The 25,462-nt window shown below is 36.5% G+C and overlaps 1 protein-coding gene across 1 annotated transcript in view; it reads left to right on the top strand.

The window, feature by feature from the left end:
• Positions 1-25,462, top strand: part of ASCC3 (activating signal cointegrator 1 complex subunit 3) — a gene marked incomplete at its 5' end in the record, with an annotated part of 249,988 nt that overhangs the window by 206,480 nt on the left and 18,046 nt on the right. Inside the window, 3 exons of the mRNA XM_084261793.1 lie at positions 2,848-2,959; positions 3,242-3,376; positions 21,914-22,138. Coding sequence (XP_084117919.1) covers positions 2,848-2,959; positions 3,242-3,376; positions 21,914-22,138 — 472 coding nt within the window. The remainder of the gene's footprint in view (positions 1-2,847; positions 2,960-3,241; positions 3,377-21,913; positions 22,139-25,462) is intronic.

Below are 25,462 nucleotides of genomic sequence, written 5' to 3' on the forward strand. Positions count from 1 at the left end.
TTATATTTACCCCATTATAGAAAATAGTTAAAACACACTGGTACCACTTCACTCAAGATTACAAACCGTTTAAGATTTTTCTTGACGTTGTTTTATTTGCACTAGGCAGCTATATATCTACCCCTCTGACAAAAAAAACACAAAACCAAAAATCAGCAAATTCAAAATTCTCATAGTTTGTAAAAGGCATTATAATGCCTTCTGTGTGAAATACTGCAAATTTAGGCAGAGTACAAGATAAAATCTATTTGAATTACTGTCTCAAATGTCAGTCTCAAAAAAAGAATTTCTGTGTGTTGCCCATATCTCTTCCTTTGTTTTATCAGTATTCATCATCAGTGTTGTGGTACTGGAAATAAGGGTGCTGCAGTGATACAGTGGAAGTCTGAATACCGTGACTTAATTAGAATCATTTTGGTAGTGTTATATTCAATTTAGAGAAAAACACTAATGAATCATTAGTGGTTTAGATGTATGAAATAGTCAATCCTTTCACATCCTTAAACAACTTATGTAGTTAATTTGCCAGATTATTTTCAGAAGGTAAACAAAATGTTACAAAGTAATTTCTGCTAATAAACAGAATCTACATGTGTTCAGTGATGTCAGGCAGAAAAAAGGTGCAGATGGAAATATTGACCATTTTTTATCATTATTATATTACTTCAGTAGATTTTAAAGGGGACTCATACAAATTAAGTTTTGTTGAAAACAATGTTAGAGTACTTCTGCTACAAATAAGTTTCCTTTTGCTGATAACCTGTGGCTTCCTACCAGATAAAACTTTTTAGTCAATATAAATATTTCATTTGGTGTGGTTTCATTTTGGACAATAGCTGTGTTTAAAATATTTGAGATCATCTCAGCATAAACCTGGATAAAATATCACAGTGTTGAATACTCCACAGCCACACATATATATATATATGTGTATATATATATATACGTGCTGTTTCCTGTTATCAGAACAGATTTTTTTAGTTCTTTTTTGTATGGTAGTAGTATTTTACTCCAAGTTTACCCAATTGTAAATGAACATTGAAAGCATCAGAGAATTAACTCCATAATTTGCGATTCATAACAAGGGGAAAAATCTAGAAGTGACTGTGCTTCTATTTATCATTCAGGCTTTTTTCAATCATGATATAGCTATTCAAAAGGATAAATGTTAAAAACTGTGTTTTAAAAAATGGTAGTGCAGATCAGATTCTGTTCATAAAACAGTAATGGAAGGTTGTTTGTAGTATATAAAAAAGTAATTACATCTTTTTGGAATAATGATGGAATAATAGCAGCATTACAGTAAACAAAATAGAGCTTAAATCAGAGAATGGTATTCATCAGCCCAAATATAGCATCAACAATTGAACTGAATGTCTAAAGTTCTTTTTTTTTTTTTCAGTCAAGGATTGCTTTTTACTTCATGCTAAAGCAGATATATGAAATACTTCAGATGAACAGCATTCTGCAAGTGCACGTTTCTCTCCACTGGCAGTGTAGGGAGTTAAAAAGACTAACTCAGGTGTAGCTGTAACTATGTAAAATCAGCTAAAATGAATCTCAGCACACAGTTTTGCAGCCTGTTGTTCACCTGCACAAAATAACACTGAAAGAACCTAATCTCCATTGCAGCATGTGGTATTGTTTCCAGTGGGGATGCTGAGTACATCAGGAGCAGTAGGAAATTTTAGTGAAGTGCAGCTAGTACGAACAAAGGAGCATCCTTCATCGCTGCAGCAGTCTCCGTAGTCTCTGCAATAGTATTTTTCAGAATTAAATGAGCAGGGACAACCTGGTTTACTGTGCTTTTTAACATTTCAGTAAATGCTCAATTTTTTTGTTTGTTTGAAATTGCATTATTTGATTACAATTATTTAACTTTCTGAGCGTGCATTTTTTTCTTTCCTGCTCATTGAACTCATTACTTTCTGGGTTGGTGCCTCTATTGGATCTGACACAAAAGCTCATATTACATTTTTACATGGAGTTTTCCAGGTAAAACCTCTCCCTGAAATTATATTCGTTTCTGTGCTTAAGAAGCTAATAATACAGCTTAAGTTCTACTGGTAGGGAGTTCAAACTTCAGTCAGTGGGTCTTTTTGATATGCCAGCATAACAGTATGTTTTGGCAGACTTTATAAACATTTTTCTTTCATATAGATAACTAAGAACCATTGTGACTATGTGTAGTTTACCTGAACAATTTTACCTGAATAATGAACACATGAAGTAATCACATTGATAAATCCCTTATTCTGGGTGTTTTGGGGTTTTTTAGCAATTTCAGCTTTGAAAATAAAATGACACAAAAATTTAAGAACAGTCACTGACATTTGGATTGGTATAAGGTTGCTTTTTCAAGAGATGTCACTATATGCCTAGGTTTTATTTTCCAAGTTCCAGGATGTAAGAACAGTTGCTATCCTTGGTGGCTTCTATTCCTTTCTCTTGGAGTTAAAATACGGCTACTTGTGTTAGTATTTCTTGTTCACCTTCACACATATGTAATCAGGAAAATATGCAATCAGGAAAATTTTTCTTTTAACAAAATATATCCAGTCCAGTTCTGTCTGTATCAACCTTTCTATTAATAGACAGAAAAATTACCATCTTTCCATATGTACATGCTTGTATTATGTTGGTTACTCACACAAACCGTTTAAGAATCATGAGTTTCTAGTTAGTCTATATAAGGGAATAGTTCCCTGTTTAATTGTTTAATGTGGATATTGCCATTCCAAGTATGTGTGTGTATTATAGCAGCCTTGTAAGTATAAGACATTATTGTTAAAAATCTTCAGAGTGTCAAAAGTATTCATGTGATGCATCTGTTTTCAATTTATTTAGTTACTACAACTTGGATGATGTGAGCCATGACACAATGAATAAGTACCTCTCAAGCCTTGTTGAGAAATCCCTCTTTGATTTGGAATGTTCCTACTGTATTGAAATTGGGGAGGTAAGACTAACCTGTGCCTCACAAGATTCAGTAAGATACTTGCTCCTAAAAGCTGGGAACAGCAAGATATATGCTCCTGGGCTAAGATATTAAGGGTTTGTCTGTGGAGTTTTTTGTAAGCCTTATGTTGAAAACTGAGCTTAACTGGGTTCCAGCTAAATTTTGATGCTAAACCATTTTTTACTGTTCTCTCTTACAGTCTTAAAGTTTTTTAAAGTTTTGTAGGAACCATGTACATTGAACCATGTAGGAACCATGTATATTTTATTGCTTTTCTAACAGGATAATCGCAGCATTGAACCTCTGACATACGGCCGCATAGCTTCCTATTATTATCTGAAGCATCCAACCATTGGGATGTTCAAAGATCAGTTGAAGCCTGAAAGCAACATTGAAGAATTGCTCTTAATTCTGACAGTAAGTGCTGATGTTTTCTTTACTTAAACATGTGTAACTCATGACTCTTAAAGACGTTTGCCAGCATATGAAGAAACCACCCCAAAATTAAGAAAAACCTTTCTTCCCTCTTCTGTAATTTCATTTTTTGTTGTTTTGAGTACTATGCTGGAATCATGTTTTAAGTGTTTCATCCAATCAGTCTGTCAGAATTACTGTATACTGTTTCTCTTCTTACGCCCCATTATAATGCTCAGAATCTATACAAATCTGATACTTTGGTTTTTTCTAAGTTAGGTATGCCCAAATAGCAAGTGCATATCAACGTCTGAAATCTGTACCAAGGCCACCACTTTGCACTGGGAAAAATCTGGAAGATACAGCAGCCTTAAGAAGAGGGGGAGGCATATGGGGAAAACCTGTTTCCTAAAATGTCTTATTTTCCTTCTCGCAGCTACCTCATGATCCCTGAGATCATAACAAGCAGTAAAGCCAGCTCATGCAGTTAACCTAGTGGCTGTTTAGTAGAGAAGTGCAATGCGAGGTGAAAAATTGTAGCGTAGAAATCTGGAGACACGGTGTACAATGCAGCATCTCATCATAAGAGAACCAGAGTTTACTCTGTTTTCCTTTATAAGTACTTAAGTAGTTATATCCACCAAATGTTTTTTTCAGAATGGTCTAACTCCACTTGTACACACATTAGAAAACAAGAAGTGCCTGAATTCTATCTGGGAAAGCTTATTTCTGCCCACTTAGGATTAGAGTCTCCGTTACATTACATACATTATACAAGTGGCCCAAATTCTTCAGTATTCCCATTTCCAAGTGTTCACATCAGAATCTGTAGTCCCATTTTACAGTATTTATGTATGCTACTTTTACACTGAGTGTTGTTTAAACATGCTGCCAAAACGTCTCTGAGGAGCAATACAAGAAGAAAAATTAAATCAGTACTACTATTCAACAGTTTGTACCTCAGCAAAACCAGATCAGCATTTTATGACTCTAGGAAAGCCACTTTTCTACTGCAGAGACTTTCTGATAAATTTAAATCACCTGCTGCACACATTCAGAGTGTTACAGCTCAGAAATGAAGGCCACAGCAATGTCTTATAATGGAAAGTGTTAGACATCCTAAATAGGGAAATTGCTATCACTGTTCCTGCATTATCTGTTGTTCTGCTGTCAGAAAGCATTACAAATTCTGTGAAATTAAATTCACTGGATTCAGCTGAATTCAAAATGGCAATCAATCACAATTCCTGTATGTGCTGTATTTAAAATAACTGAAATATTAAAAAGAAATATCCACTAGTGAAAAGAAGTTATAAAATATAATGTTGAGTATTCAAGGCAAGACCTTTACTTCAGCTGCTGTCTCTTTAAAATCTTTCTCTGTAGAGTAAATTTTCTCTACCTAGAAACTTCAGAATTTTTTTTCAGATAAATTTGCACAGGGGAAATTTGAGAATAGCATTAGCTGAGATGGGGAACATTTCATGACACTGCCTAAGATAATGAGCAGCGTATGGAAGATGAATGATGGAAGCAGAACCTAATGCTGTCTGTCATATGTCAGGGCTCATCATCTATTTCAAAACAGTTTGCATCCATGAAGCGCCAAAGGTAAATGACAAATATTTCCATTGCAGACAAAACCTGGGTCCCTACTGTTGGGCAGAGACTGTAAAATTTAAAATTCAGTAATTTTGCTTTAATTCTTTTTTTTCTTTGGTTCTGGAAAAATAGTCTTAGAAGTTGCCCATTTACAGTCATAAGGGGAATGAAACTAAAACCAAAATTGGTTAGGGGTCAAAATGGGCTACGTGTCATTTGAAAGATGAAAGAGCTGTATGAATGCTGGATGCCGCTGTGGCTGACAGTCTTTCCTTAATTTTTATACAGATGTTGATTTTCATAATTACTAGTGGAATTACTATTCTCTCTTATCCAAGGTGTAAATTGAAAGGGTTTTTTTCAGTCTGATGTAGTGTTGAAAAGATATGCTGCTTGAACAGCGTTATTGCCAAGGATTTTTTTTTCCCCCTAAACACTGTGAATTAATGAGTTTTATAATTACGGCAGTTGCTTCACACCTCTATTGTTAACCAATGACATTACATCTGCCTTGCTCCACTGGTGCCCTCCTCCTTCTTATTGAAGCATTTAGCAGTTTTGGCAATGGGGAATTACATGGCATGGGGTAAGTAGTCTAATTAGGTATAAGTGAAAATCCTGAGGGGAAAAGGATATTTAAAAAGTAATTTGAAGAATCTCTTAATGATGCTGGAACTGAAAGCTGTAGCTATAGTATAAAAAGGCCTGTTATCGTTACAAAACATAATTATGACTGTTGTGCTGATCACTCGGGTTTAAAGTTTTGAATTTTGGAATGAGTTACTTAAGAATAATTGTCTGAAACATTTCTCCAATGTAGTTGCAGGATTTTGTAGATGTGACATGTAGGTCTTTTTTCTTTTCTTTTTTTTTTTCTTTTTGGCTGGTGCTGTTCAGAATCCTGCAAACCTTTAGACATTTATAAGTTGTCTGATGTATATAAGGAAGACAAATCTACAATTGTAACAAAGAAAATACTGATGTTGTGGGTTTGAAATGGGATATATACAAGTTTTTAGCAAATGGTTGATGTGTAACTTGAAAAGGAGCAGAAGTTTGTTTAAAACAAAACCAGGAAAAAAGGAAGATTGTGTTCAAGAATTCAGAAATTTATGATCGTAGTAAGGGGTATAAATCTGATTTTGATTATGGGATTTTGAGTTTCAGATTGGTATTTTGCCATGCTGATGGGAGTGTTCAGAATTCAGCATCATTCAACAATTAATTATCAGTGAATCTTTGCAACTCACATGAAAAAGTTATTTTGAGTCATCCTGTTTCCAGTGCTGATGGGTGTCTCAAAAAAGTCACTTGATAGCAAGATTTCTTTCCACTTAATAGTTAAGACCATTCTTCGCAGTCTTCTACAGTATCTTTATTTTTCTCCAGTTTTATTTTATCTTTTCATTTGATCATCTGCCAACATTTTGCAAGATCAGATGAGAGTTTTTCCATACAGTTTTGGGGTTGAATCCACAACATGAACAGGAATATGGCACGTGGAAACAGCCCCGTGGTCGTATTGGAAGTATACAGTAATAAATGATGCAAATAGGTGGGGTACGATCCCCTCACACTTTCCCTTCTCCTCTCAGTAAACCTGTACTCGAGGTGTTAATCTGTCTTGGGTTTGCAGCTAGCAGGCAAAGTTCAGATTCAGTTACTTTCGTAACTGATTTGCACTAGTGGACCTGTAATTTTTTCTGAGAGAAAATGTTTGATGCTTTTCCATAGAGCTTTCTTTAAAACTTTCCTAACCGTGCTTCAGACAGTAGTAATCCAAATGAGCTTAATCACTGTTGAGTTATGGTGCTTCTTGCATTAAGTATTATTGATGAGAAAGTGTTCATGAATTATTACTGACAGGCTGGATTTCCCTGAGGTACCTAATGAGTGTTTCCTTTTATTCTGGAAGTTAGGTGCATGGATTAGAACAGAGGTCTGGGTAAAAACAACAGTGAGAGATACTTTGGGGTCATTTTTGCCATTTTCTGTACTAAATCAGCTGTCATCATGATTTATTTTTTTTTTTTAATCAAATGTAGGTTTGTTGTACCTTGAGGAAAAAGGTCTGTCTTGATTGATCAGGAATATGGCACTTGGATCTACTACCCTCATGATTGTTGGTGATTTGTTACTACACTTATCTGGCGATCTGGTTAATCTTCTTATTTACAAACACTTTGTTATATCTCTTCATTCTGGACAGTGAAAGAGAGAACATTACCATCTTTCAGCCCATGTTTCATCTCCATGTTGTCCCGTCTTTCGGTTTTTGAATTCTACCTACAAGAGAACAGGTTGGGTTTTTGTGCCTCCTGGTGTCTTTCATGTAAACTGGTTATAAGAGATGGGTTTCTTTCTAACCGGGGACAGAACAGCATGGTATTTGTGTAATACTTGGGAACGTGCATCCACCTTTCTGTGATAGAATCATGGAGTCCAAAATGTAGTATCCACTCTTCTCTATATTTCTACCTGATAATCAGCATGGGTTTGTTACACTGGCTGGTATTAGATGAAGTATTTCAGAAATGAGCAGAAAATCTGGCATTTCTGGAGTACCTGATGAGGAAAGTAGAGCAGGATGTTCATGGAACTGATGTTCTCCATCCCAAATTCATAGATAACAAAAGAGTAAAATTACTAATGCCTTATCTGTCTTTCATTGCCCATGAGGTGTTTGTGTTATGAGATTCTAGGTAATTCAGTTAACCTATAGCTTCGTTTTCCGTTCATCATCATTGCCACATCCTAATCTAACCAGGAAAATATGCGACTCTTTGTGAACATTTATACCATAGGTCTAAAATAATTTTATTTCCTTAGCGGGATTTTCTCTTAGAGCTGTTGTGTCAGTCTCCCATGAAGAGGCCACAAAGGCTTTTGACTCAGTGATAAACCATGTTTTCCAGTGGTCTCCAATTAGATGCCAGGGAAGAAGAAAATGTTACAAAAATACTGTCCAAGAACAAACTCATGTGAACTGTTTCATGTAATGTTTTCTCCACAAGCCACAGCACAAACCTTGCTTTTGTTTTTTTTAATATATGATTTGGGTTTTTTTGTTCTGTGAGGCATTTAGAGAAAAAATAAATCACTCGAAGTCAATAATTTTCTAGTTTAAATTTACATTTGCATTTCATTTAGAAGGAAATAAAGATACTGCTATGATTTTCTTTGAGGCATAAAAGTACAGCAAGACCCTATTCATTATGCTATTCTCTTTAAAGATTTCAGTTTCAAGAATAGAAATAGTATATTGCATACACTTTATATCAAAAGCAGTTATGTTCCATGCTAAGTCCTTTAAAGAATGAACATATTTGATTTCACATTTGTCGTGCATTCTCAATGATACGAGCATGACTGCTGTGACGACTCCACAGATAGAAACAAACCTCAGCCATTATGCGTATTTTTAGTGACCCTATTATAATAGGAGAAAAGTGTTACCTCTTACCATTGGATCTTTTCTTCACAACAAATCCATACCTAGGACTTTTTGATGCATAAATTTCATTGTCAGCAGGAGCACTTATAGATATGTATTCTCTGGATTTTAAAACATTTGTGCTTCAATTCCCACTTGGAACATCTAGATGGTATCATAATTTAGTAAAATAATTTCAATTAAAAATTGTATTTGGTTTCAAGAGATTAAAAAAGATGCTATAGTGAATTTTAAGAGCATCCAAATTTCATCATCTATATCCAGTATATTAAAAGTATCTTGTACTTAACAGAAAGAGTACTTACACACATGAATACTCACACATGAAATCTGTCTTGATTTTTCTATAGTCCCAGTAGATGGAGCAGTTTTGAATGTTGCTGTTGTAGTCTTTTTTTTTTTCCTACTATCATGACACAATGATTGCTTATGATGAAATGATTTTTCTTTTTCCAAATGATTGAGTAATTTTTAGTTTGAAAACATCATATACTACCCACTTTTCTAGGAAACCACAATCAGTTGAAGTAAGATCACCACCACCGGCAGCTAACTGAACTGTTAGTCTTACAATTTTATGGCATCATTATGAAAGCATTACATTCAAAACCAGAAAATATAAAAGCTTCCCATCTCCAATACATGTGATTTTCCCCTTTAACCTTCTTACTCAACTTCTGTCTTTACTTACCAGTTTAAGAAATCTGAATCAATACTCAGGAAAGTTAAAATAAAACATATTTTAAAGTTGAAGTTAAAGGTATCTGACATACATTTCCCACCAGGTAGGCTGTAAGACAAGAATTGTTGGTTGCAATGCAGCAGCCAAGGAAAAAACTTGTGAAAGTGTATATAGCTGTGGTAGTGGAATCCAGTAGCCTCAGGCTATAGCCCCATTTCAAACAGCTGCTTTACTAATTTTTGTCAGAAAAGTGAGGAAATAAAGTCCATTAACAGGAGCTATAGACACAGTTATACCAGTGAAACACAGCTGTTTACCAGTGAAAACTATTTTGATGAGCCAGGAGGATATTACCTTTATATCTGCTAGAATGCATCAGACTAACGTCCTGGTCTTATACTTGGAAAGGTGAACATTGGCTGCCATCTGTGGCAAATCAGTGCTTGTCCTTGGTATATATGCTAGAGGCAAGTTCAGTGATAGCAAGCATAGTTTAGCTGACTGCTTAAAGCTGCAGGCACTTGACTGCACTGTCTCTCGCTTTCTCACTCTCCTTTCTCTTTCTTTTTCTCTCTCTTTCTTTTTCTTTCTCTTTCTTTCTCTTTCTCTTTCTTTCTCTTCCTTTCTCTTTCTTTCTCTTTCCTTCTTTCTCTTTCTTTCTCTTCCTTTCTCTTCCTTTCTCTTTCTTTCTCTTTCTTTCTTTCTCTTTCTTTCTCTTCCTTTCTCTTTCTTTCTCTTTCTCTTTCTTCCTCTTTCTTTCTCTTTCTTTCTCTATATTTCTCTATCTTTCTCTTTCTTTCTCTCTTTCTTTCTCTCTCTCTCCTCTTACTCTTTCACTATTTCTTTCTCTTTACTCTTTTTTCTGCTCTCTTTCTCCTGCTTTTTCTCTCTCTTTCTCTCTCCTTCTTCCTCTCTCCCTCTTTCTCTCTCTCTCTTTTCAAAAGTATTTTTCTTACCCCTTGGCAGTTAGAATTCAAGCCATTGTCATCATGCAAGATTTCAAACTATGCATAGCTGTGCACATGCAGCCAGTACTTTGCAGGGAATTCATACTGAAAATGAAATGGGTTTTTTTCAGCAGTTATATCATGTGGCTCTGTTCTCAAATACACTGTATATTTGTTGAAATAATGTCTGTATTTGTTGAAACAAAACTAAAGATCTAGACATCACCTTATTATGGTAAAGCTGAACATTTTACAATAGACAAAGGTGCTTTGATAAATGGGTGTGATTTCTCATGCGCCACGTACCCCCAGAAGATAGTCTTACAAGCTTGGGGTGCCTTTAGCAAATCAGTTCAAGTTCTACCTACTTTGTGCTTCCTAATTTGTTAATTAAAGCATGATAGGCAAATTTAGGCCTTCTGCAGCCACAGTTCTTTTGTCTTTATTGTTTTCTAGTTACTGCCTTTGCTTGTGATAGAATTATACCATTGTGCTATAAATTATAACAGTTACAATTATATTGCTGATGAATTTGTTCTCACATAATTCAGTTCAGTTACTGACACCAGCTCGGCCTTACTGACAAATACAAATGTTTATCTCTGTCAGCAAAGTAGTGCTCAGATGTGTAAAATCATTAAGAAAAAAGATGGCATTTTGTATCTTGTTCTTTTATTAGAACTGAAATTTCAGGATGACGATTGGTTTGGCTGAAACGATTATATCATACAAGATTGGTACCCAGCCTATATTGTTCCTTTAGCATAGTAGTTTTTTTAAAAAAGAAGACATAAGAGGATTACTGATCAGTCTTTAATGAAGTATCTGACACGTGTATTTTCCTATTTACATTTAGATTCTTTCTTTGTCTCATTCTTTTCTTTTTTTTTTCCTGGTGAAACCTAGCTAGCTTCAGAAGGTTCAATTTTATTTTAAACATTGATGTTATGCATTATCAAAGATGAACTTTTAAGAAATTGGCTTCTCATATTATTTGACTAGTATTTACAAGGAGCTTTGTTTCACAGCTACTTACGTAGCTCATGTTAGAAAAAATTGCTGAGGGATTTTTGCTACCAAAAGATCAAAACTTTTCTTAGCATTTGAAAAAGTGAATATATATATATATATATATTTATGAATTTAGTAGAGCATTCTAGGCTTGCTTTTAGAAACAAATAGTTGCAGTTTTCTTCACCTCTGCAGATTAATGAATATAACTCACAGAAAATATTAAAATTGTTGTATGTGAAAACTGTCAAATTATACACTTTTCTAAGTAATTTAATCTGGGATGATGCTGGAATACAGCTTTTCTTAATTTATAGTAGATCATTGTTCTGCTTCCCATGAAGATGTCACCCATTTGATTGGGTTGCATGCATGCCAACTGCCCCCTGCCTTTCCTTTCTGTCTTCCAGTGGAAAAGACTAGCAAAGCAGCAGAGATTATTCAAACTACCAGTTTTCAGAAAAAGAAAATATCTCAAGTCTATTCCTCTTACCTTACAGGATGAGAAAATGGCTAAAATCCCTCTCACAACAGGTCTCTCAAATCTTCTGTCAACGTGAAGGCATGCCACTACATTTACATATATTTTAGTGTGTTTATGCATGTCTACTTACCAAATACTTCTAGGTACAACTGATGCATACAATATTAAGAAATTTTCTCTTAAACTAAATCGTTGAATGCACGATGTTCTGTAGGCTAATGAGATGAATTCCAACCGTTTTATCATTTGCTTAAGGCAGCAAGCAAATGTAAACAACATGAGGTATAGATAATAAAATATTTTTCTTTTGTATGTGATTGTCTTAATATTTACTATATCCAGTCATATAGGATGCTAATTTTGAATACTTCTTTAGCTGTAAGAATGCATGTTTGCTTTCTCTTGATTCACACAGAACAGATGGATGCTTGACTGCCTGCTAATCCACAGCTGGAATGGTTTCAGCGGTTTCCACGTTGCTGGGTTAGAGTGGCTTTTCTAGTGGACTGAGAGGGCAGCAAGAGAGGGATATCATTATTCATCAGTATCCCAGTGGGATCGCTGCCAGCAGAGATTAATTTTTTCTGTTATGCTTGTAAAACAAGCTCAGGTGGAGTCTCTAATCCTCAGGGCACGGGTGGCAGATCAAGGAAGATGCTACAAAGCTAGTTAATTTTCAGATTCTAGGGGAAACAGAAGCTCTGTTAGATGTATAAATACATGATTGCAAATTTAAGTAGCTCAAAACCAAATGGGATCTTCCCAGACATCTGGTACTGAAAATCTCTGTTTTCTTTGTCTTTTAAAAGAAGTTCTTAAAACTTTATACCAGAGGCAAAATACATGCAACTCTCTTAATCATCAGTTATCTACTTATCTTTCCTCCTTTTTTTTTTTTGTTTCAGTTCAGTTGTTTCAGTGTACTTTAGATGGCTGCCTTTATTTACAGGTAGAAAAGACACTGTATAAGTCCATGTGTGAATACCAAGTCTACAGTATTCTCACAGATTTGTGTGCAGTGAACATCGCCAGGAAAAATTATCACTTGCCCCACCCGAAAAGGGTTAAAACTGCCCTAGCAATTAATGGCACATCCCGTTCAGGCAACAGGATGTTCTGTTAGGGTCATTTTTGCCATGTTACTGCATCAGAGCTCTGATCAATAATGGCAGAAGCGTTGATAGAACTTCCTCAGATCACGCACACCAAAATACCAACAGGTTGTCCATTTGTTTAATATCCTTCAAATAGTTTTCCTGTTACTAGGGTTGGGGTTTTTTTGTTGTGATTACCCCTCTTCCTCCTAACCCTGTAGTTATCAGTGTCTTCCATCTCTACATTACTTCATAGCTCCTTCAAAATTCGAGGTTATATTTTCAATCAATGTTAATCCGCATAGTTACACTGAAATGAGTGGAGATGTGCCAGTTTTTATCAGCAGGGAACTACCCTTATTGAAATTTACTTGCAGCAGCTGTCACTTCCTCTTACAGTTGTGTATTTTTTTATTATTATAGTAAACTATTTTCATTTAAAAGTGCTCAGAGTGAGACCAGTAGCACTGGCTTGCTGAAAAGACATTGTGCGTGTAGGCACCTTCCAAGTTTCCCATATATTTCTGCCAGTTCATATTGTTCTTCTATTATTCTGGGCTTGAGCCACTCTCAAACAGAGGCTGCAAGTCATTTCGCCACATGATGACAGGTATTCACGCCTGCAAAGTTTTTATTCCCTTTTGTCTCTTGGTCACAGAGTAGTCTAGATGCGGAATTTAATCCAGTGCAAGAATGCGGCAGTGTGCATTTGTGGCTCCCCACTAGGGGAGCTGCCACAGGTCAGCAGATCTGAAATCCGGTTTTCAACACACAGAGCTCTTACAGCTTGCCATTAACATATACAGTATGCATGGGGCCCGTTTCACATAGAGAATTAGTAGCACTTACTCCTGTCTCCATGCAGAGTAGCATTGACTTGGTGCGGAGATCGGTTAACTTCTTCCCTGGGTCTGGGCTCTTGCACTGTAAGATCCCAATGGAGGATTGAAGCCAAAGACAGAAAATGACTGATCACTTTCCCGGGGAATGCTGTGTGCCAAGATTTGCTATTACAATTTTTATTGCTTATCATCATCTCAGTCAGTAGTTGAACCAGCTGATTCAGCCAAGCTCAGCTTCAAAACGTGGACAAAAACCGTCCAAATGAAGCTGAACTAGATTTCTCGTGACAATCAGACTTTTGAATGTATAGTCAGAGAGATCTTCCTAGTTTTGTGTCAGCACATTACTGAGATCATACACTGAGAAGCTTTTCTGTATTAAATGCAATACAGTTAGATTCAATACAGCCAAAACCAGTCGGGTTTAAATCTTTCCTATAACGTGACTTGAGATTACAGGGGAAGAAAGTTTGTGGGTCACCACTCCATCTTGGTATTAAGATTTTAAGGAAATGGGGTGATGATAATGCGTTCAGAATATGTAGATTCAAAGCATTCTTATAGAAAGTAATAGGAAAAGCCAGAAATCTCAGAGAGGAAAAAATATCAAATATACCATTTCCAAGGAAAAAATATAATAACTCTCCCACATTACCGAAATTTACTTTATAAATGGAATTTATGCTGTTCCATTTATATTTACTTGCTGTGGCCACAGTAACTTACTCTAGGTGAATAATGCCTACGCCGCAACAGTTTCAGACACTTGCTTTTATTCTTTTCCTACTTCAGTCTTCTCTTTGCATTTATTTTTCCTTAAACTGTGCAAGTGTTAGAGGCTTCCTTATAATCAATAATTTAATTTGAAAACCTGAGGCTGAACTAAAGCCATCACTATGAAGGTTGTACAGGCTTAATACTGTAAAAGTACCTACATGTTTTTGGGAAAAATTAATGTATTGTAAAGAATGGTTTTTATTAGGATTGGCCAAATAAATAGCACTGAATTATGATTGTGATCATAAGCTTTATAAAATATGGACTGAGAGAGTTAAGACTTAAAATCAGGAATTCATTCCTTGGTTTAATATGTTTTAGTAAAGTATGCGATTTAAAAAGGAGATTACTTTGAAACATAATGGTTCAATACATGTATTTTTTCCATTTGGTAAGTCAATTACAGTGATTTTTGTTATCTATTCCTGTATCTTCCTGTACACTGAAACCTAGCTTCTCTGATGTGCTTAGGAAACTTCAGAAAATAAAAAAGGGAAATCAACTTTCAAGTTAGCAGAGAAATCCTAAGAACTTTTTTTCATGACAAATTATTGTTATTTTATATAATCCTCCCTCTCATGTGTGCATTTTCTTTAGCAACTCCATGCTGAACGAGAGGCCTGTAGTTTAACTTTGTACTTTAGAAGTGCCCAAATCTGCCAGGTCACTCTGTGCTACTGGTAGCTAATATTGCTGACCTCCTATTGCTCTGTGCGCAGTGGCAAAGGTCTTTCAGACTCCTGACCTCTGGTCATCAGGAATGTCATCGGTAGTTTGTAGTTTGGATGTTTTAAGTAAGAGGTGAACTTGTGAAATCTAAACCCTTCAGGGTGTTTTTAAGTGATCACTCAACTGTTTCATTGCCCTAGCTTGTACTTTTTATGATGTCTGTAATTGTAAAATTTGTGGTGTCTATCATATGCAGCTATTTAAAAGCGAAATTCTAACACTTGCCAGTTTAAAGTGAGCTGCCTGAGAATACAACTGTATATGACTTCTCTGATCACTAACATGAGAACTTTATAAGAATTGTAAGAACATTTACTTAGTATGTTCTCATAAACTATGTTTGTAAGTCCCATTAATGAAATGTGTTTAGATCCAAGACAGTTATAAAATTATATTTTAAAAAACAAAAGCTTTAGATAATTGCATGTTGATCGATTTTGCAACTTTATCTCTTCAAGTTGTCATGTTGAAAATTTCCCATGCCTGTCTTAAATCCAGAGACAGAGCCCAAGGTAGCCCAGCCTCACTATTTTGCTCCTATCTCATTCATTTTGTTAACTTTACAATCTGAATTATGTAGTTGTTTAGGGTTTTCTACTTTTCTTTTGTCACATATCTTGACACATTCTTAATGTAAAAATGCATTAAGAATTAAATAGATAAATAAATTAAAAAGTTAGCATTTGTTTGAAAATGATACTGATCAGCCCTTATCCCTTGGACGTTGCTCTCTATCCTCCACATATTTGTTTTCCTCCTGACATTTTTCCAAAAGTAGAGAGTGGAGAGTACTCCGATGGAGTACTAGAGAAGCAGCAAGAGTACTTTCCTATTACCCAAGCTGGAGTGGAGAGCTATGGCAGGCAGAGTCCCCAGTGGCACCAGTGCCAGAGAGGGAACCCCTTTTCGGCAGCCAAGGACAGCTGCTGCCCAGACACTATGTCTGGGACTCCTCTGTGCCCCGTCGCCCAGGGGCTGGCACAGGGCTTTGCTTTCTGCCTTTCCCCCTGGCCAGACATCAACACTGAAAGGAAAGGTCGGGAAAGCCCCAATGGGAAAGGAACTGCACTGCAAGATTGGCTCCAATTAGCTGGATGCAGTTTGAGTGCAGTGCCAGGTACACATGCAGTTGACATGGAGAGACGCTACACGGTATATGAAGGCAGGAGGCTTATTAAGAAATGGTCTCTGATGAATTTACAGTATCTTGTAGCAACTATATTCTTATCTTGCCTGACAACTTTTATTTTTTTCTTTTGCATCACATTAGCCACTCTTCAAGACCTCTACAAAACTTCAGCCTGTTCTGTTGCTTAGCAGAGTCTGCCAGGCTGCCTTAAAAATCTGCAGTGTCACTTCTGCAAAGTTTGTCTTAAAAGTAATTTTTTAGATGTGTAAAGCAGAGCAAGGAAGCTCTTTGTGCAAGCGTCCGCTGTCTAAACACGGTCTTGCACTCTAAACATCCCTGTCTTGTGTAGCAGCTTCAATAAACTGATACAAATTACTCTTCTTTTATTTTGTCTATAATATGAATCTTGGAAACATGCATGATGTTTGTTCTTAAAACTTGTAACTAGTAATATATGTTTATAACTGTCTTTAACTGGGATATTTTCCTAGGCTTTTTATATCTAAGAGTAAAAAGACACACAAACATTTTAAACTTTGGAAGTTTGAATTATGTCCCATAAAACTGAGACCAAAGCATATACATTTATAGGCTACCAATAAACTCCTTAAAATAGGAGTTTATAATGGAATCACTAATACCGATACAATTTTCAGAGCAGTAATTCTAGCAAGTACTTCTCCAATTCTGCTTTTCAATCTACTTTACTTTTTGGTATAAGCTGAAAAAAACAACTTCCAAATATGTAGACAGCTTGGGCTTCTTTGCTTCTTTTCTTTTTCTTTCTCTCTCTTTTTTTTTTTTTTTTTTTTTTTTTTTTGTGGAAGCACATTTACTCGCTTTTATTTGTTTTCTGAATATAAATCTAAGCTTGATTGTGTTCCAGCTGCCTGCCAGGATACATCTGTGTACATCTTTCCTTATAAATCAAACTCACACTCGAAAATGTGATGATAAAATATAGTATAAATATGTTGGCTAATTTAAATAATTTCATAATATATCCTTGTGTCATTACTGTGTCACATAATATGCTCTTGGGAAGAGCATGGGCAAAGGAAGATTAGCTTGGGAACTTTAGCTGTATGATTTTTTTATTTCCCTTATAATACAGTTAACAGGGTCAAATTAGACTTGTCAACATGTGAATGGAGAGATAGAGATACACAGATTAGATATAGATACTAAATGGAAATAATTTTCAATATTTTTTAAGTGCAGAAGTTCAAGTATCTTCAAAGAAAAATTTAGAATTTGTGATTCTAAGACATTATTATACAGGCACATAGCTACTCACAGACTATCAGTCATTGCTCTTTCTTTATTTGGACCATGCCCCTTTTCTCTGTCCTGCAGTAAGGGTAACGTGGGTATCACCTTAATGAGGAGAGTTACAGACTGCTTTAAAGACTGGAGGCCAGCTGCTTCCTATACACTGTAGTGCTATGGGGAAATGCCAGCTCAGGATGTTGCACTAAAATTCTCTGTAGCACTTTGTACAATGGAACTAAAACCAAAAGCCAATTACATAATAACATTATTGTTGACCTTATATTTGCCTATCCAGTTACTTAAAGAAGAAAATATGATGTATTCACTTGGAAAAATAAATTGGTTATTGGCATACCTTTGAATTACTGATAGCAGAGAACTAAAATTTACTTCATATTGTACTACTACTGACAATTGCAGAGCAGCTGTAAAAAAAAAAACCCTACAGTTACTTATTTCAGCTTTTTTCCCCATTCTATGCACAAAGGTATGATTTTTGCAGTCCTTCACCGTGTACTAATACTACCAGAAATTTGTGTCATTTAAACCAGCGTTCAGGTAAAGAAGATGCAATTACCAAATTAGCTTTAAAATGATCCTCATCTTTGATCCTTTTTTATTATTATGGTAGTTACTTTTAGTACTAGTTTACTGCAAGATTTTTAACACTTTAGCTCAACAACTGTTAACACTGGTATAACATTTTCTAAAAATGCTTTTCCTTTGTTTCTTTCCACATCAAAAACTTGAGAGCCAATGTGTGGCGGATTTATCAAAGTTGAAAATATGGTGTGTTTGGGTTCTCTGTACCTACTTAAAGAAAAGAAAGGGAAGGTACAGGCAGGTACAAGGTAGTTGTAATAACAGCATCGCTAAGGAAAAGACTACAGCTTCAACTCTGGAATGTGAGAAACTATTTTGGGGTTGGTTTAGACCCTCATTGTTACAAATTAATCAACTGCTCTTTAAAGTCTAGAACTCATTAACTTTATAAGTTTTACCGTTCCCATGACTGAGCTGAACTTAAAATATTCCAGTTTACTATAGCTGCTCACCTTGATCCCATTTCTGTCTGTTCTCCTCAAGTATCTTTCTCTCTTGTGGACAGGCAGACAGATGTAGTTACTTGAGATTTAAAATATTTCAGAAGGTTTACATGTGGTATAAGTTTATAGTTCAGCTTTCGCTATAAATCAGTAATTTCAGCTAAACTTACACATTTTGTGGGTAGAAAGAAAACCTGATTTTTTTTTAACCCTGTGGGCACCATGGAGTATGGTACTTGCTATGCTGGATACTTTATTTAAATTTAAGTTGCTTAATTCCTCCCAATGCCTCATAGTACCAGAAAACTGCAAAAGGTAGTATTTTAGAAGGGTGAGTTGTTTACTTATAGGACAATTCAAACAGTTCAAATAAAGGCTGATGATAAGCTGCAGATCTGGAACACGGTGTTGCAGACAGGACTCTAAGAGGATTCTGAGGCTGCTGTTTTGAAGGAAATAGAGTTCAGTTATCAGAATAGCCCTTTGGCCTCTTAAAGCATAGCTATCAAGTTTATGCCGGTCTACACATGATCTTTGTCACTGGCAAAGCAAGTTACTGGCTCCTGTATGACCCTGCATCGCACACCGGCTGAAATGTAGGTTTGAGAGGACTCTCACACCCTCAAAATGATGCAGCAGTCTCTAATGCCCTAAAGAAGACGTTATTGAGAAAGTCCATCACAGACCTACAGAAAAGGGAGATGTGACATGACTACCAAATGCTCGATTGCAGAACCCATAGCTAAAATTCCTAGTTAATCTCCTGGTGTACTCCAAGTTATGCTCAACTGTGTAGGTGCTTGTAGCCATATTATTTGCACATGGACTGCAGTAGCCCTGAAGTCCTGATTTAACAGAAGAAGAAGGGAAAGTGTAAAAATGCACAGCAGTGCTTTGTGGTTTAACTATAAAGTATGTATTAAGTTTCTTGACTTGAGAATGAAGATTAATGATTGATGCGTAATGTGATCTGCTTCCTCACCCATGGAAGTAAGAAAGGTATTCAGATACAATGTACTAAAATAATGTATGTTATATACTGTGTGGAATAGTTGAAGCTATAGCCTTTGCAGAACAGATTGAGATTCAAAATGAAAAGGAAAACTAAAATGAAAAAATATTGAGTGAACAGCAGGGCCCATTTGAGGTGATTACAAAGGATGTTTCTTTATTCTGTCTTTTTTTGTGCAACCTGAAAACAGTAGCAGGGGGTTACAAGCAGAGTTCATCACAGAGTTGTCAATCACTGTCATTTAACATTTTGCAATGGAAGATGTCTTTATTCAAGGACAGCTGGGCAAATCAGAGAAACAGATTTGCAGTTAGTAGTCTGTCCAGCCTACACTAAGCAAACAAGGACAGGGCAGACATACTGGCCTCTCACATAAAAATATAATGGACTCTGCTGACCTCGGTGGCCTCCATTCAGCTTCATTCTCAGTTGTATAAAAGCTTCACTACCCATTCTCAATTTCCTTTAATTACCTACATGATGCAGATAAGAAAATGAACCTCACTTACTTACAGTCAATGATCACAAACAGGAAATTAAGTAGGCAAGTTGTTTAAAATAAGAGGAGTGTTTTGGAGGTAAATAAAACATGTGCCAGGGAAGAATTAGGAAAATGCATTTTCCAGGAGTACCAATTGGTCTGGAGTGACTCGGCTGATCCTTCTTTCTGCTACTTTAAACTGCAAAGCAAAACTAAGTAAAAAATCTCCTTGGTAAATATTCTTTAAAATATCTTTGAAGGAGAAGCCAGTTAAATAAAAAGACTGAAGCAAACATGCAGCCTTCTATAGGGCTTAAAAAGATTGTGACCTTAGGTTCAGAGAATAAATGACCGCAGTTTTCACAAGAGATCTAGCAGAGACATCCAGGATTAAGCAGCAGTTGTCTTTAGTCAGTCTTCACTTCTAAGCTGCAGTTGAGATATAAAATAAATTAGTGACATTCTGCTTTTCTTTCTAAATCAAAAACTGTCCAATACCTACCTTTTCTTTTGAATTTACATCACAGCTTAGGTGTAGTTTCATTGTGCCATTAAAGAAAATAGAGAAATTTGTGCTGTCAGTTTTCTGGAGGGGTAAAAATCAGCTATATAACTGGTTTTAGTTATTGTCAAAAAAAGGTTCTGTGTGGTAGGATATTAATGAGTGGATACAGTACTTTGCAAGTCAATTAGGTAGTTCTATTAGGTGTTCTAAAATTGCCGTTTTTCTTTACCTCACTCTGCATGGGTTACTCTTGTGGATATTTCATTAATATGGATTTGCAGGAAGCCTGACTGGAGATTGAAGACTGAAATGTGTGATATCAAATCTGTAGCGTAAGAGGAATATAAAACCCTGAACACTTTATTTAATGGTCTCTGTTAAGCCTGTAGTTCAGGAGACGTTGCCCATCAGGCTACCCAAATGACTCTTTATTTTGTGGCAAAAGAACTGCACTCTCTTAACTTACAAATAAAAAGGTATCAGATATTATAAAACACTTACTTTTCTTGCAAGTTTTATACTTTATAAGGATCGTTCCCATTCCCAACAAGAATATGTATGTATGTATGCACAACAGGATTTTGTAGAGGGAAAAATAGATTACCAATTAATTAACCAACCTGACTCTTTCAGCCTAAATTATAGTTCTTAGGATGCTTCTGTTGAAATTTCTTTCCTTTGGAGCCACTGGATTTCCCTAGCAGGAGAGTGAACATCTCTGCTCGGGTTACCAGCGCAGTCATACTTGAGTTCCTCTCAGCCCCAAGGATGTTGCTACTCACAGCTACGTTTAGATTCCCTGTTGGTGTGCAGCTGCTTTTTGCAACAGTGAAGTTCTTAACTTTCATTTTGGCATGAATTATCTCAGTCCCACTCCAGAACGCAGAGGATTGTTTTCAGCACCTACTTACAACTTTGCTCTTTGCTTTCGTCGCTGATCATCTGTTGCTTAGACACTGACTGCTCAAAATAGTGAAAATATATTCTAAAAGAGCCTTACAGAGCTGTTTCAAGCCTGCTGTGTTTTGAATACAAAGAGACAAGTAGAAACCCTGAAAATTGAAAATGTGAATTATTGACTCCTTTACAGCTAACCTTACAGTGTTTTTGTGAGCCAACCAGGATAGCATTATCTGTAGAAAGTCATCTCAGATACTGGGTCCATCCAACAAATGTATTTATTTCACTGCCTTTTATTTTTTTCTTCTGTAATGTTTATATAAGCTAGGTGGAAAAAAAAATAAAACCTGTAATTGTGTGAATAGTCATGAATATTTTACTAGCTATTGTTTTTGTATGCACATGATTTTGGTAAATAAGTGTGCTTTCTAAATGTTAAAATATTGCTATTTTAATAATGAAATTTAACTGTACTAAATTAAATGAAAATACTTTTAGTGTCTTGGTATAACAATTATTCTGAAGTTAATTACAGTGATTAATTGTTTTGTTGTTGTTGTTTTTTTTTTTAAGAATGCTGATGAGTACACAGATCTGCCTGTGAGACACAATGAAGATCAGATGAACAGTGAACTGGCAAAACATCTTCCCATTGAAGTCAATCCCCATTCGTTTGACAGTTCACACACAAAAACACATCTCCTACTGCAAGCCCACTTCAGCCATGCCATGCTGCCTTGTCCAGATTACGCAACTGATACGAAGACAGTGCTGGACCAAGCAATCAGAATATGTCAGGTACAGTGAAGCATTTCAGTATTTAACTCTTGTTTTCCTTATTATTGTTGGACTGTTGTAATATTTCAAGTATAGAGAAATCTGAAGGCTTCTTGCAGTCCTGTGGAGAACTGGTGTTACACGGTATGACACCACTTTGTTTTGGGAGGAACAAGATGGCCACTTTACAGAACTGGAGCTAAATAAACTTACAGTAGACAGTAGGAGACGGTGGTGCTCTGGTAAGTGGCATCTGTTGCCAAAGCATTTGCCAATTCTTTCATGTGCAGCAGCTTTCTATCTCTGTGTGGTGGAATGTTGTACTGAGGTAATTTCCTGCATGGGTGTACTCCCTGCAGATCAATACCCTGACCACAAAGAACCTGTCTCCCATGGGTACTTTTATGTTTACAGCACCCAAAAGTGCTGTAGTCACTGCCAAGCATAAATAAAACATGTTTTGAAATGTGATTTGTGATGAGATGCAGGGTTTTTTCTAGCTTGTGAAAATATACGTCTTCTATTTCCCAGTTGTCACAGGGTCAAAGAGAATGCTTTTAAACTCAGTCTGGAGGCCTGTGACTTTTACAGTTGTACTGCAGTCACAGTCCACAGAAACTAAACTTGACCATGGAGAGTGCTGGTAACAAGCGATCACATGCACTGCTGTATGTCTCCAAAGAATTTGAAAGCCACAAGTTGAGTTTGGAACAGAGTGCTGCCATATCTGCAAAGCACAGTTACAGTTACAGCAGGAAGGGTGAACTCTAGTTGACACAAAGAACAGCCTCCCTTCTGATTCTGCCAGAAACCAGTAATATTCTCTTTAGAAGAAGGAGGACTTGTTCACAGGTTCTTGAAGATCAGGTAGCCTTCAACAACCTATTCATTTTATCTTTCTTGGTTCCACACCTATAAAACAGGGACAGTAATTCTTTCTTCCTAGTTTCCATTTGCTGAGATTTTAGTACCCCCAGACATCTCCACGTCAACAATCAGAGTGAGGCTTTGATCTTGTTTGAAGCTTGTTGGCCATATGGCAACTGCAGGCACCATTCTGTCAAGCTTACCAGTTTGTAAAAACTCTGTATGAGAAATTAGTAATCAGTGCTGTAGGCAGATGAAAGATGGTGGGCAGTTCAGTGTCTAGTGGTTTGGGTGGGTCTCAACTCGCAAAATCTGCCAGCATCTAATGCTAATATTGAGTGGAGCAAAACTAAAATGAGAAGGGAAGTAAGAAAGAAATGATACCTCAGATGTTATTGCTACATAGCCTTAAACCAGCAGTGCTTGGATGCAAGTCCGTTCCAAGTATTTCGAATCGATACAATCATAGTGCTTAAAGCTTCAGTGTATGGACAGTTATTATTCATCATAGTTATTAACAGAGAACAACATCGGTCACTCAGGTGAGGAAATTCACCTTAGTTTCAGAGAAATCATGCACTTAAAATTCATTTAGACATTTGTGGAATCACATTTGGGGGATTAACTACATATTTAGGAAAAAATGTAAATTAAAGATTCTTTCCAGTAATTAATTTGCTCAATATTTACCCTGGTATGCTAAAATGTATTTTTAATCCTGCTACTGGATAATAGGCATTTCAGAAACAATAATTACTCAGAAGAAAGGACCCTAAAATGTTCAGCAGTTCCTTTAAACTGGAGTTCAGAGGAATACCATTCCATATAGCCATACTGTGCCTTCGCACTCCAGCCGTCGGTTGACGACCACATAATGTTACAGATACAGTCATCTTAAAAAGCTTTTTTTTTAAGTTCCTCTTTAAAGAAAAATAAAGAAAAGAAAAAAGCATGCAAGCATTTTTGTATTTTGAAGTTGTCGCATGGTTTACATCTCTTGGGAGAATATTTGTTCTATCTTATTAGTCACGCTCTCCAAACGGAGGTTAAAGTTCCCAGAATCTAAGCAATAGACAGGGTTACACTTTCAGTACTGGTTGTTACCTCTTTTCCTTAGCACTGACCTGCTGATGAACTCTGGGTCAACAGAGGTGGAGAAAAAGATGTTAGTTGTGAGAAAAGGAACTGAACCACAGAAGGATCCGCTGATAGACGTATTCGGTGGGCGATGTTCTCTGCGCGTGTGAACACGCGCTCGCGCACCACCAAACGTTAAGATTCAGCAGTGAGGCAGCAGTCGGTTTGTGAGTTATGCTGAGCTTCAGTTTATTTACTTACAGAGCACTTTAGCTGTTAAGGTTGTATGGCTAACCTTCAAATTGCGACCCGAACGTAAACTGTTATTTTTGCGGGCGGGTATGTGGATGACAGACATTCCATATTGGCGCTGCTTTTCTATTACAAGAAAGCAAAAGCTTTCCAAGAGCTTTTCCAAGTTGTTGTACCTCGGTACAAGCCGGCCTCCATCCCAGGTCCCCTGCAGAGCAGACTTGCCTAAGATTTTGTCTAAGCAAGCCTCTCTGTCACAGGCGACTGAACTTCTCCACCCTTCTGTGCTTTCACCTTTATCAGCCTTCTCTCCCACGGTTCCTTTTGCATCCCACCCATCACATCCTCCAACCCGTTTCTCTAATATCTTCTGAGCCTTTTTCTTCTTTGCCCGGTGTCTTTAGGCCAGTCAGAGGACTCTTGTTAACAGCATCAGATAGATAAATGGTGCATTTCCCATAAGAGTCCACTCTTATATTCATTTTCCTGACATGTCTCAGGTTTTTTTTTTTTGTTAGAATTCTGTTGGTCTATGCTCATGATGAGAAAGTACATCATATTCTGTGATGTCACAGCTAAACACTTAAAAGAGCATACTGCCACATTTGGCACAGCAGTAACAGAATTTGAGGAGTCGTGGTGCTTGCCCAATAGAGGAATAGTAATTGTTACCAGAGAAAATGGAAGGAATATATTCTGTTACGTTTTTCCTATGGTAGGCATTTGTTAGATATAGATGGAGGTCGTTGTAGCAAGGTAAAACTTAGTATCTGTTTACTCAGTATGAACTACAGAATTCTTTCCCTTCTGCTGCAGAAATACAGGTGATAGCAAAATGCAGCCTTCAGGCAGGTGAAAGCCGATCTCTTCCCACAAACCACCATCAGGAACGGCCACCAAGGCATTGTCCAGACTGAAGGAAAGGCCCTGCTCTGAGGGCCTAAAATCCAATTTCTTATCAGTGACAGGCTCTCATAGATAAAGCACACAAGTTTTTCATGACTCAGAAAAATCTGCCATGATTTCCTATGTGATTTTAGGCAAGTTTAATTTTCATTTGCTTCTGTTGCCTTTAATACAATTACAGTAGGCAGTATGCTCTCTTTGAGGCTCTCACTCTGCGTTGTTTTACTGGGAAAGGGTAGAGGT

Source organism: Gallinula chloropus (assembly GCF_964237585.1).
Source record: "Gallinula chloropus genome assembly, chromosome: 3".
Taxonomy (NCBI): Eukaryota; Metazoa; Chordata; class Aves; order Gruiformes; family Rallidae; genus Gallinula; species Gallinula chloropus.